The 13,213-nt window shown below is 36.7% G+C and overlaps 1 protein-coding gene across 2 annotated transcripts in view; it reads left to right on the top strand.

The window, feature by feature from the left end:
* The window catches only part of nectin1b (nectin cell adhesion molecule 1b), a 232,721-nt gene that overhangs the window by 198,838 nt on the left and 20,670 nt on the right, over positions 1 to 13,213 (top strand). The window contains exons 8-9 of one of the 2 annotated variants that reach the window (XM_032545355.1): positions 319 to 420; positions 12,384 to 12,571. In XM_032545355.1, the coding sequence (XP_032401246.1) occupies positions 319 to 420; positions 12,384 to 12,527 (246 nt within the window). In that variant the 3' untranslated portion in view covers positions 12,528 to 12,571. The remainder of the gene's footprint in view (positions 1 to 318; positions 421 to 12,383; positions 12,572 to 13,213) is intronic. The other variant, XM_032545354.1, reaches the window with a different exon arrangement.

The raw sequence follows: 13,213 nt of genomic DNA, 5'->3' as shown, positions 1-13,213 counted from the left end.
TCATGCGTTTCTCTGATATGGAAGTCACTAATTTGACAAAATAACTGGTGCAAGAGTTCAGCACTGCAACCGAAAGTTTAATATACTGTCAAGCTGTAATCCTTGTCAGATCTTAAATTAGCGATGCCAGTTTCTTCTCATTAGAACCACAAAAAAAGAGAAAAGTTGCATCTGAGCAAAATAAGTCAGAAATGGTTAATTTAACGTGTTCTGTTCTTGCTGTCTTGTTTCTTTCAGCTACTGTACATCCAGTAAAAAGTTGGAGGACTAATTGCGTGAGGAGCTCTTGTCATGCTGACCTCTTGCTGTTTTTTGCAGGTGGTTCATCTTGACAAAGATGAGGAAATGCAGAAGCTGCCTCTCCAGCCCCCGTACTACGACATGGCGCCCTCTGAGTCGACCCCCTTCACTGATAAACCGGTGAGAGCTGATTTCCACAGGAACCGCTGGGTTGTTGCGATTATGTGTCGATTTTAGACAAAAGGGTGACCTTTTGTCATCATCATGCTTGGAGTTGGTAATTGGTTTACGATGTTAAAAGCCTCTACAAAGTCACTAAGGAGCTTGTATTTTTTGCTTGCTGGGTGTTAAAAGCAAACGCTGGCCGGTGAATCCGCGGGGGGTTTCGTCTAAGCTTCTTACCTCATCATCTCCATCAGCTTCTCTCATCTTTGGCGTAAATGTGGCAACATCATCTCTTTCTCTCTCTGCATCATCTTTTGTTCTCACCTCGCAGCTCTGAACCTCCTGCCTCACCTCTCCTTCACACCATGTAATCCCCTGTAATTACCTGTGGGTTTTGCCTTGCTAGCATGTGCAGATACGTTGCAGAATGGCGGCCTATAGGCAATCACCTCCGTTATTAATTGTTTGGCTTCGTGTGTGCTTCTGCAGACTTGAGTGACTCTTCCTCAGTGGCCCAGATGAAGAACATTTTCTTGCTTTGCTTCTACAAAATACATGTGTCTGTTTACGCCTGTGTGTGCCTGCTGAGAGCTTTTTTGTGGACGCTTTCTGGAGCAAACATATGGTAGTTAACACAAGCCTCTGTCTTTGAATTATAATTACTGATTCTGGCTGTAGAGATGTCATAATGCTAACAAACATCTGTTGTTGCAGTGGATGGGAATGTATGAATTGCTTGTACATAAACTGAAGGTAATTAGACCCAGATGTTGTATGTATTTTCAGATGTTCTAAAACTGCATTTTGACATGAAATTGTCCCCACAGTTTCTACCTCTTAAACTTTTGCACATTTTTTCATGTTACAACCGCACGATTTAATATATTCTGGGGGAATTTTATGAGATAGATCAATAAAACGCTGCACGTAACTGTGGGGTGGAAGGAAAACCAAACATATTTTCTAAACTTTATAACAAAAAGAAAGTCAAAATGTTGTGTAAAAGTTGCCTCAATGTTTTCCTGTTGCCTTTCAACTGGTGCAACCAGCTGCTTTTATGACTCACCTAATTAGAAAACAGAGTCCATGTCGAGAAACAGTTTAAATCAGGGGCGACAAACAAATTTTTGTTTTCGGCCAAATCAAGTTGTGCCAGAACGTATTGATAAAACCTGTTCAAAATCTGTTCTTAAAATTACAGAATATTATTGAACATCTTTTCATTTCCTCCAGGATTTTGTGTTTCTTTTTGTTGTTTTTTTTTCAATAAAAATCAAAGTGTTTGTGGTACTAATTTGGAAATATTTGCGATATTTGCACTTATTTATGACGGTAAATGCGACTTTTTATTACTTGCTGTGTAGATCATGGACTATAATCTGACATCAATTAAGGCTGAGGCCGCTGTTTAGTGCAAGTAAGAAAGTCTTTCACAATTTTTGAGAAAAATCGCCAATTAACTCCCAATTATTAGCGCAAAAGATTTGGGGATTTGATGATTTTCCACAATAATTCTCAAGAAACTGGAGGGACTGATTGATATAATTTGGCAGATAAAACAGATAAAAACTGCATTGATTTGATTGGAAAACATAATATTTAAGCATACTTAATGTTTAGTCTAGAATCTAGAGGGCCCATAAAAAGCTACAGTGAGCTGGATTTGGCCCACGGGTCTTGAGTTTGACACTCCTGGTCTAGAACATCAATATGTATATCACTGACACAGCCTGTTAGCTGCTATAGCTAGCCACGTGCACATTACTATTACTATGCATGAATCATGTGTTGAGAATAAATAATTCTGTGTTTTCCTTCTATCTCTGTTAGCTAGCTGCTAAGCTAAAGCTAAGCTAAACCATGTTAGGACTATGTGGTGTGTTAGGAAATGCAAATGAGAGCTGGGGCAAAGAATGACACACTAGGTAACGCCTTCCTTTGGGGAGTAGCTCAGAGAGAGAGGTAACAAAGGGAATGGGAACCTCTTCTGGGACGCCATTTTAACTTGCTACCTCTTGAAGGTGGCATGTGAAATGGACCAGCTGTATTTTGGTATTAAATGAAATTCATGAATACATCTCACTGACTCTTCTGTAACCTCATACATCAAGAACTCAGCATGGAGAACAGATAATTCTCCACACCTGTTTACATTTACTCTGATGTGCATTAAACTGTCACAAATTGTCACTTCTTTGTGTTGGCTTTTAACAAAAAAAAAATCCCAACAAAATGCATTAAAGTTTGCGGTTTTTATCATGACAAAATGGTAAAAAGTTCAAGGGATGGGAATAAATTTGCAAGAAATAAAGGCAGGACTTTAAGTTGCAGACAAAACTCTAGAATCTCCCTTTTTGAATGTCTTATTGTATGCCACAGCTTGAATGCACCAATTGCCTGTCATTAAGAAATCATCAGTTTGTAAAACTATAGAATGCTGATGCTGAAAACAAACCACCTTACATACTAATGAAATCCACTCAACTGCAGGAGCAAAACGGGTAAAATTGTTTTTGTGGATGTGAATTCAGAAATCATTCCTGTGTTGGTTCCCCTAAATCATTCATGCAACGTCGGATACGTATATCCCCCCCTTTCACGTTCGGAAGCCTTTTTGCTCCAACACTAAACGAGTTTTAAAGTCGCATAATGATTTAAAAAAAGAAACAAGAAAGCAAAATCAATAATTTACAAGAGATCTAAACTCTCAACTGCGTTCTGTTTCATGCCTCCAGTTTTTGTTTTGTTTTTTCAAATCTGATTATATTCTGTGTGACTTCTTAATTTTTTATCTTTTCATAACACATCTGTAAAAATAACCCAGGCTTTGGTAACTGAATTTAAAACTGAAGCTGGAAGAAAGTAGGCATAAACACAAAGCTTTGGATAAAAGTTGCTTCATGGTTTTGAGATGAATATTCAATTTAATTAATTTATCAAAGTGTCTGTTTACAGTACAAGTCAGTTTACTGCACCAGAGAGAAATATAAAAACAGATTTCAAGTTAGAAGTAGTTGCATAATACTTGCACTAGGCAATGAGTTTGTGTTTGTATTTATGGAATATCAGTTTCGAAAAATGAAAAAAAAATGCAAATAAGCAATAAATCAATAAATCTCTTTTTTTCTCTCTCTCTCTTTCCACCAAAAACTGGGTGACAAAAGTCTCCAGTCTGGTGCTTTGGTCTCAACTAGCCCTTATTTTGAAGGACTGTTTTGTTTATAGAGACTTTATTATTCATTTCATTTGTTATTTCTGTTGTTTATTTATTTTTGATATTTAAAATGTCTTCCAGTTCCAGTGTTAAATGTTCATTAGAATTTAAAGTTAATTAATCTTGGAGAATGTGTTTGTGCATAATAATAATAATAATAATAATAATTGTTATTATTATTATTATTATTATTATTATTATTATTATTATTATTATTATTATCTCATTGGCATTATATGACTTGAAAATGGTCTCAAAACAATATTATCATTTATTGCAATAACTTCTGTCGACAATTTACCAGTCCAGTAAAATTTGTTACTGTGGCAGGCCTAGTCAAAACCCAATGGCCTTGTCGAGATTCATCTTTTTCTTATCACTTTCTGCGATTTTTCTTTGTCCAATGTTTGGTGCTTTGTTGGAAAGTCAAAATGGGAAAGAGTTTCTCTTTACTGGGCTGCAGTTAGCAGTGAGTAACTGTAAGGGTTTCATTTGGGTTCAGGATCAGCAGGCGTCTTCCTGGTCAGTCTCTTGGGGTGTTTTCACTCAAGTTACTACATTTGTTACATTTTCAGCTGCTGCAGTTCGCTTTCAAACTGCTCTGTGTCAAACAAACCAAACCTCTTTAAAAAAAAAACCTGTTCCCCTCCTCGCCTGTGGGGGCGCTGCATGATTAACCACTGAAGGAAACAACACGAAAACCTCTGAAGAAGAGGCAACTTCCCTCTTCACAAAATGTGAACAAAAATGGCGTGGCGTCGAATGTTAGTGGTTGCAGGATTTCTGACTGTGTTGTTTTAGTTGTACTTACCCAGAATGCCGTAGTCTTCCTGCCTTTGGCGTTCACATATGAATTCAAACCGACCAGATTTTACTTCAACCAGACCAAGACCTACTTAGATTTGTAGGCAGACCAGAGTTTGTTTTATTGGTCTGCATGAGAACCAAAAAACAAATGAACTGGAGTTTTATTAAAGCGAACTGAACAGACCTGCTGTGAATTACACCCTTAGATCTTTCAGTTCAGGGCAAGTAAAAATCTTTTGAACCTCCTACTTTCTGTTCACCAAACCTTTAGGATATCTTAAGAAATTTAAGATAACTGTCTTTCTGCTTCTACCTGAACATTGGCAGCAACGATGCATTGAGGGAGGCCCTGCCTCTGCAGCCCAACAACCCAGCAACATTCACAGTCATAGCAGCCTTCAAGGCGTTTTGACTTTTGAATTTCTGAAGACTTTTAGATTTCTAAGTAGTTTTTGAACTTTTTAGGTCTAATCTTCATAAATGTTTGATCAGCTGCGGAATAGCCTGTTTGAGTTTAGATTCAGTTTTCATTTTCTTCTGTACTCCTTTCTTTTTAGAGCCTTTCTCTACCAGAATTTTATTTTATTTTTTTTACTTTTTTGATGCATGTTTTTAGGTCAAAAGGTTTAGAAATATCCGTTGCTGGACATCAGCTTAAATCTTCCTGCTTGGTGTTGTAGTTGTAGTCAATGTGAGAAATCGTCACGTTGTAGTGCTTGAATGTGGAGTGGTCATATTTTGTGCATTTCTCTTTTGAATAAAAGAAATAGAAAACATAAAGTAAATAACACTGGAAGTTGAGCAGCAACTCCGTCTGTGGAACTTTAAAATTTAACATGCAACGCTTCCCCTGGAGGAAAATCAGTAATACCAGTGAGTGGATGGAGGTGTTTGTGAAAAACACAGTGGATGCTAATAGAATAAAGACTTTCCAGGCACAGCTTGCTCATTCTGCTGCTGCTGTATTGACAAACTTAGGAGCAGCTTCTTCCCTCCGGCTGTGAGAATGAACTCATCCTCCACTCTCCACCGTAAAAACAAAAAAAAAAAAAATATTTTTATTCTTGGACTTGATTATTTATTCATTCATGTATAAACAGTTATGGGTGTAATTTTTACTGAGCTGCATAATGACTCTTAAACTGAGACTTTAATCTCGAACCTTAAACCATTTATTTATTTTAATTATCCTGCAGCTTTGCCTCTCAGGTTTACAAGTTCATTTAAGTTTCGCAATTAAAGGCAATGTTGTTTTATCTGTTTGTGTTGGTTTTGAAATACATTATTTATAAATTATTTAACCTGATTGCTTGTGTTTCAGCAAAATGTTTTTCCTTTAATCAAGCTTTTGAACATCAGCTTAGAAAATGAAAAAATGCATTCTGCACTGACCGAGCTTTCTGCATCTACAACATGCATATATTTCACTTTCCTCCCGATGATGCTTTATAAATATGACTCAACCTTCTCAAAGAACACACAAGAATAAATCAGGTATTTCTTTTTATTTCTTGAGCAAGTGGGTTTTGATTTTCTATGTACAGTACTCATCTTCATTTTCAGCGCTCAAAGGGAGCAGGTGTTTGGTTTAGGTAATCCGTAGGAACCGAGGGTAGATTTTCTTCCGATTAATTCCTTATCACCTATAACATTCCACTCAAAGTGTAGTTTAGGGCTGCACTTAAGATGAATAGGATATCAGTGAGGTTCTTAAAACGCTATTTGTGAGGGACACGCATTGACTGCTGAGCTTCAAGTGTTACTAATGATGATTTTCTCTCCGGGGGGAAAACAGTGTCTGAGAGTTTTGAAGGCGATGTGGCTGTAATTTTCCCCCTGATTGCACTCTGGTCATGACAAATATTCCATATATTTAAAAACCTGGTGCGTGCCGAGTGTTGGCGCAGAGGAAATATGCAAGAGTGAGATTGGAAAGTAGATTTAAATTATTAAGATAACATTCTGCAATAGCTTCGATCATTTCCATGTAATTTGTTCTCAGACGAAAATAAAAACCTGTCAGTGCAAATGGGAATACAACAGGTACCATAATAGTGGAGTTCCTCTCCTCAGTCCTATTTGCAGAATATTTTGCATATAGGCTGGACTGCTTCTGTCTTTTGAAATGAACATTCTTCTACCCTCTGAGTTTTTGTTCATTACTAAACAGGGTCTTTATTTTTTAAATAGAAAAAACATACAATTCCTAAAACTGTTTTCCATTTTTAACCAGTTAAAATGTCCACTTTTGTGTTAAGAGTAACTGAAGATTTGTTATCTGTGTTATCTGCTGTACAACTTTACATAGATATTCATTCATTTTTAGGTTTTTGACGTGATGCTCGGATGGTTTCGGCTAACATCCAGTTAATTTTCCTGAGAATATTCAAGCGAGTTTAGTATTCCAACTATTATCAGTCCTTCCATGATTTTATGTATGTTTTTGTGAGTTTTTGCAATCAAATTCACTGGTTTTGTGGTGCCGTTTTGGAAACATTTGCAAGGAATTTTATAATATTCTTTCATAAAAATAGGAAAAAATATGGGAAAAATCCACGTAGACAGACTGGAAACAAACATTTTTATTCTTTAAGGAGCTTATGTAGCTAGATTTTTGCTAGATTTAGTAAGGCTGAGGCAGTAGTGGAATAAAAGTAAGAAATACTGCCACCTGCATGTGGGAGTTGGAAGTCACTTAAACCCAATGTTTCTTGTTTTTTGGTTTTTGCAAAATTTGCAATAAACTCACAATTATGTATTCTTCAAAATAAAATCAGGGATTAATTAAGACGATTGTGTAAAAACTAAATGGACGGACGTGTTTTATAAAATAAAATTTAATAAAAAATATGTTTTACTGTCCAACTGTTTGGAAATTAGGTATATTTATGATAAATAAAAATTCTGCATATTTACACATCCAGTGTAGAGTTGCCACTAAGAGCTTATACTAATTCATCAGTTAATCTGATTAATTAGTTCAATCATAAAGCGACAAACACAATTTCTTTTTTATTGTCATTTTGTAACCTCAATTTTAAAACAACAAATGAAACAACGCCCTTGTTTAAACAAAGATGGATGCATTTCAGCTATGAAATAAGTCTATATTCAAAATAAAAGCAATGTTTCCCTTAAACCTTTAAGATAAAATGTGAATTCTGATATTTTCTGATCCAGAACACTTTGACTTAAACAACAGTATTATCACCGTGTGACGCTGATGACCCACAACCTGAAATATGAAGGGGAATCCCACTGAAAAAAAAGAAAACATGATCCAACTTAAAAAACATAATATAATTTGTTCCAAGTAATCAAATTAAGTTTATATGAGTAAATATATTATGTTTATTAAGTTGTCATGTTAAAAAATGTAAAATAAATTAAGTTGGACAAACTTAATTCAAGTACATGTAACTAACTCAAGGTTTTTCAGTCGGAGATAAACTATATACCTACTGTCAGCTATGCTGCTATTTACACAATAAGCCTCAGAATATAAAGCTGTTAAATCTAAATACAGAGTGCTGTCATAAAGGACGGGTCCAATTATCACAACAGAGTCTGGACCTCATGAAAAGCTTCTGGTGTCTATCTTAACATTTTGGTGAAAAGGCCTTTGCACCCAGCAACAGTGTTACTAGGTAACTGGAATGTAACTTATGATAACCTGTTTTTCCTTCGATGGTCATTAATGTAGCAGCGATGGCGTTACGCCTTGTGTCACCCTGAGGGGTGGATAACTTAATAAAGTGGGAGTTTCCTATAGAACAAAAATAAATCATGTGATGAAGATACTTTGTAAAGCTGTAGCAGCAGCACATGATCCCCGCCTCGTTTTAGAGAATTTGAAAAGGCTGTCAACATTTCAAAAACCTTTACTGCTCCTATAAAAGACTGAATGTTCAAAATAAAACCGTTCTGCGTTCCAGTTGGTGTTGCTAAAGGTCCTTGTTGCTCTTCTGTAGAGATCCAGAGTATTGTCCTCTCAGTCATTGTTACTGTAATTTACTGTAAAAGAACTAAGTTTCACTGAAAACGTTAAGCTGACAGCAGAACTCTCCTTTTGCAGCCAACAGGCCTCTGCAGACTCAAGTAAACATGCATCTGTTGGTGCTTTTCAAACATCTGCTCATGCATAATTTATGTTTATAATTTATAACTAAAGTGTGCATTATTTTTTTGGGTGTAACTGTAATTATGTCTGGATCAATGGCTTCACAAAATTCTTTAAATTAAATCAGGCCTTCCTCTACTCAAATGTGAACAAGTTACTAAAGTAAATCTGTTAAATCATGAGATATTGTTGACAATATTAGGTGACTCAAGAGACTTTCGAGCATCTCCTAAATGAGAAATTAAAGCAAGTATGCAGTAAAAATAATTTAAAAAATTACCCTATGCGTACTTTTCTGGTTTTTAAATTATGTAAAACACCCCAAATTTTACATCTTTTTAAATAAAAACTCTCTACATCCTAGTTAGAAACAATCATACATTCATGAACCGTTTTATAAAGATAAGAGTGAGTCCATATATCTGCAGGTTTGCTTGGTTAGTTTAGGGGCCCCTACGCTACTCACAAAATGTTCAGAATATTTGACTTTTTGGTCAAATTTATGGAAAATGTAGCAAAAAAAAAAAATCATGCTACAATGATGTTATCTTACGCACAATGTCAAACAAAAGCCAACATCAGCGGTGGGTATGCCACAGCAAAAAGGTCCATATCATTTAACGTTTAGCATCAATTACAGCTTGACAATCGATGTCTCAGAGAACTGCAAAACAGCCGAAACACTGAGTTCCTCTAAATCAAGGCAAAATTAATGTAACAATGTAACATTAATTGTTACATCAAAAAAGAGTAATCTCTGAATTTTGCAATAATTTGCACAAAATCTTAAATTTTATTACATACGCAGCAGAAAGTATTGCAAAATGCGTTATAATAATTATGGAACATTTTGTCCAATGACATAATCAAAATGTCCAAGCAAATTTATAATCAAATATCTTGAGCAGTTTTCCAGGTACAAGGATTCAAAGGCAAGTTGTGAATTATGCATGAAGTTTGGTTCACACAGAACCTGAGACCGCACACGAGCCGATAAAGAAAAGAAAGAGTTGTGGAAAAAGTTGGACATGTAAATTCAAAAGTTTACAGAAAGTCACATTAAGTTTACTGGTAATGGTCATAGTGCATTTTAGTTCCATCTTGAATATTCACCCTGAAGCCAAACATCCCCAACTTTTTGTGAGTAGTGTATACTGTCAGTATAAATACCTGTTGTCTTCTCCCCGTTCTGCCGATGGTAAAACTCTCTCACACACTGCAAGCTACACACACTGCAATCTTAAGCCATCCTGCCAAGCTAAGGTGTGTTTAGGTCTCACCTAAAACAGGTTTGGAGTGGAGGATAAGTCAAAACACACACACACACAACCCCCACTATGTTTGTGCATTTGCTACTGTTCAAAAGGCCTGAGGCACATAAACCATATGGGTAGTTTTATACATTATGAATTAATAGTTTGGGGTTCAAAAATATGTCCTTGCATTAGAACTTATCCTCTCACAAAGTCTGTCACATGCTGGGAGGAAATGTTCTTTGGCTGAGCAGGAGTGAACGCCAGTTTCCAACATGCAGCACACACACACACACGCACACACGCACCCCCCCCACGCACACACACACACACACACAAGTGTGAGGAGGGCAGGAGAGAAACTTTCCTGAATCTCACCTGAAGAACATTATGTCCACAGTTTGGTTCCAAGAATGCATAATAATATATCATTTTGCAGCATTATGCTTAATATGTATTTGTGTATTACGCACATACACTGCTGCATTCTTCCTACCATGTATCGATTTTGATCTGATGTCTCTTTTGGCACATTTTATTGTTTTAATTTTTGATAGTTTCTCTCAGTTTTTTATATCCAGCTCTGGGAAAAACTAAGAGGCCTCTGCACTGAACCCCGTTGAAAACCTCCTGGTTTTTCCACCAAATATTAAGTTCTGAACTTTTCGTGAGTTAAAACATTAGTACTGTTGTTTTAAAATGAATATGAACTTGTTCTCTTTGCATAATTTGAGGTCTGAAAGCACTGCATCTTTTTTTCTCATTTTCTGCAGATAAATCCAAAGTTTTTGCTTAGAATTTTGGAGGCAATGTTGTCAGTAGTTCATATAATAAAAGAACAATGTTCATTTTACCTATAGAGAGTAAAATTAGAGAAACTGGTCATTTTAAGTGTCTCTTAATTTTTTCCAGAGCTGTATATGTGGAGGTATGTTTAACCCTTGTTGGCAACTGAGACAGAACTTTAGCCAAAATATTTACTGCTGTTTTAAAACATTTGTTTTATTCTAAATTATTCCACTGTAGCTCCAGCTGCTATGTTTAAGGTTGTAGTTTCTACAACATGAAGGAAATTTGTGTTGTGATTTTTGCTTATACAGACAAAAAAAAAAAAAAAAACAATATCCAGGATTAATAATGATAGAAAGTTTAAGTTTTATCTTCTTCACTTTCACCTGATTAACGTTTTGTTAAAGGTGGATCTCAGAAAAAAGGCAACGAAGAGAGAGTAGCGGTGAACTGATTGCAGTTTTTTGGACCGATCCTAGATTACCGATCTTTAAAAAGCCTGACTGACTCTGGCTGATACCTTTTTTTTTGTCTGAAAGTTTGCCAAGTATAGCAAGAGAGTCACTAAGTGGGCAACAGTGGGGTGACTCTTGTTAACTGCAAATGTGATCTGGTGGTCCGGTTTGTCAGTCAAACCTCTGACTGACAGACAGAAGAGGTCAGGGGTTAATTTTTAGGCCTTTGCTGAGGTAGATAAGATCAGTGGATAAGATTGGCTTCATATATTAGTATCAGCTGATCACCAATCTCCCAAAGTTAAGGAAATCTGCACTGATAAATTGGTGCACCCCTAAAACACACCAGTAAACTTTTATCTCAAAAAACACACATTTATCTCGATTCCCAACATTTGTGTTTTTACATGCTATTTAATTTTACACAGTTACTCCAATGAAGAAACGCTCCGATCCTTTAGAATTGGCATCATTTCACTTGTAAGCATCTTTTCTGTAAACCAGTGATCTGAGTAACTGTTTTATTGTTATATACTGACCAGATGTTCATCAACTCACTCTGTTAATCAATCATCCAGCTTGTTTTTAGCAATCAGTGATTAGACGCTGCTTGAAGTGTCTACATGCATGCTGATATTGCAGAATATCAAAGGAAGCAGCCTGTCCATTAAGTTGCCTCTGGGCATGTCTCCATGTTTTGCACAGCAGCCTCGGTTACAAGCACGGTCTCTTGGATTCTGTAGCGATCGGGACGCATAAATTACAATCCTTGTGGTTTGAAAGATTGTGTGGACATGCATTCACCATAATTCAATCATCCAAGCTGCATGCACCCAGTGTCTGTTTCATTTGTTTAGTTCCAGGGTTTATATTTTTTCTTTTATGTTGTTTACATGGCCATCTACTTTAAACACTGCATACATTCTGAGAAATGCACATTAGGGTGCAGACGCAGCTCTATGTGTTTATGAAAACACTTTAATTGAACGTCTCTTTTCTATTTTCTTTATAGGAAAACATAGAGCATAAATCCAACATTGTCATTGTGCATAAAGAGCCTATTCCGTCTCTAACCCTTTTATTTATCACTCCATTTTGATTTGTGTGTTATGTTTTCTCTGTGATGTCTCCATCTTCTTCTTGGCTTGTCACTTTTGATAATTTTCAGACACCTTTTCTCGTATATGTTCCACGCCGGCACATTTCGAAATTCCCCACTCCCACCTTCAGTCAACATTGCTCTCTTGTCAGTCTCTCTCTGTCAGGGTGTCTGTCTCTCTCACTCTGTCGTTTTTTGGCTGCCTCACTCCTCACACACCTTTCACCTCTCTTGTCTCCAGAACTCTGGCCACAAGGACTGTGATGTCCAGTATGCGGAGCTGGATACTGCAGCTTTGGCCTCGTCTCCCAGCCCACGAAGCTCTGCTCACACTGGCCCTGGGGACCTTGTCGAGTATGCAACCATCCAGCCTAGCTCACACTAGCGCATGCCATTTTAGGCCTTTCCCCCTCAGACTTTGGCCTCCAGGTACACAGACTGATGCACTCCAACCCTCCATTCATGTCCTCTTTCACTTGCATTGACTCCCCTTTATGTGATCCACAAGGTTCCCTTTTCTGCTTTCCTCTTTGGTCTTGGTCGCCTTTTGATTTCCCTCTCTTGCTGCTGTGCAGAAAGTTTGATTGAAGTCGATATATATATATTTTTCAGGCTGTTATAAAACATAAAGGAACAACTGTAGAAAGGCGTGAATCATATGTGCGAACGACAGCGTGGAGCTTAAATGGCAAAAGCATAACAAGCACTTCAATCATATAAATCACATGTGTCAAACCCGAGACTTGTGGCCCAAATCCGGCCCGCCATAGCTTGTTCTGTGGCCCTCTAGATCTAGACTACACACTAAGTGTGCTTAAATATTATGTTATCAATCAAATCAATGCACTTTTTATCTGTTTACTGCCAAATTATATCAATCAGTCCCTCCAGATCCTTGACAATTATTGTGGAAAATTCATGAAAAATCAACAAATACCTGCACTTTTTTGTGCTAATCATTGGGAGTTTATGATTAGCACAAAAATCTAATCATGAAGATCAGATTTTTTCTCAAAAACTTTCTTACTTGTACTAAACAGTTCATTATCCTACTGAAAAAGTTTTAGGTTT

Source organism: Xiphophorus hellerii, chromosome 18 (assembly GCF_003331165.1).
Source record: "Xiphophorus hellerii strain 12219 chromosome 18, Xiphophorus_hellerii-4.1, whole genome shotgun sequence".
NCBI lineage: Eukaryota > Metazoa > Chordata > Actinopteri > Cyprinodontiformes > Poeciliidae > Xiphophorus > Xiphophorus hellerii.
Note: the sequence above shows the minus strand (reverse complement) of the source record. Positions and strands in the feature narration are given on the sequence as shown.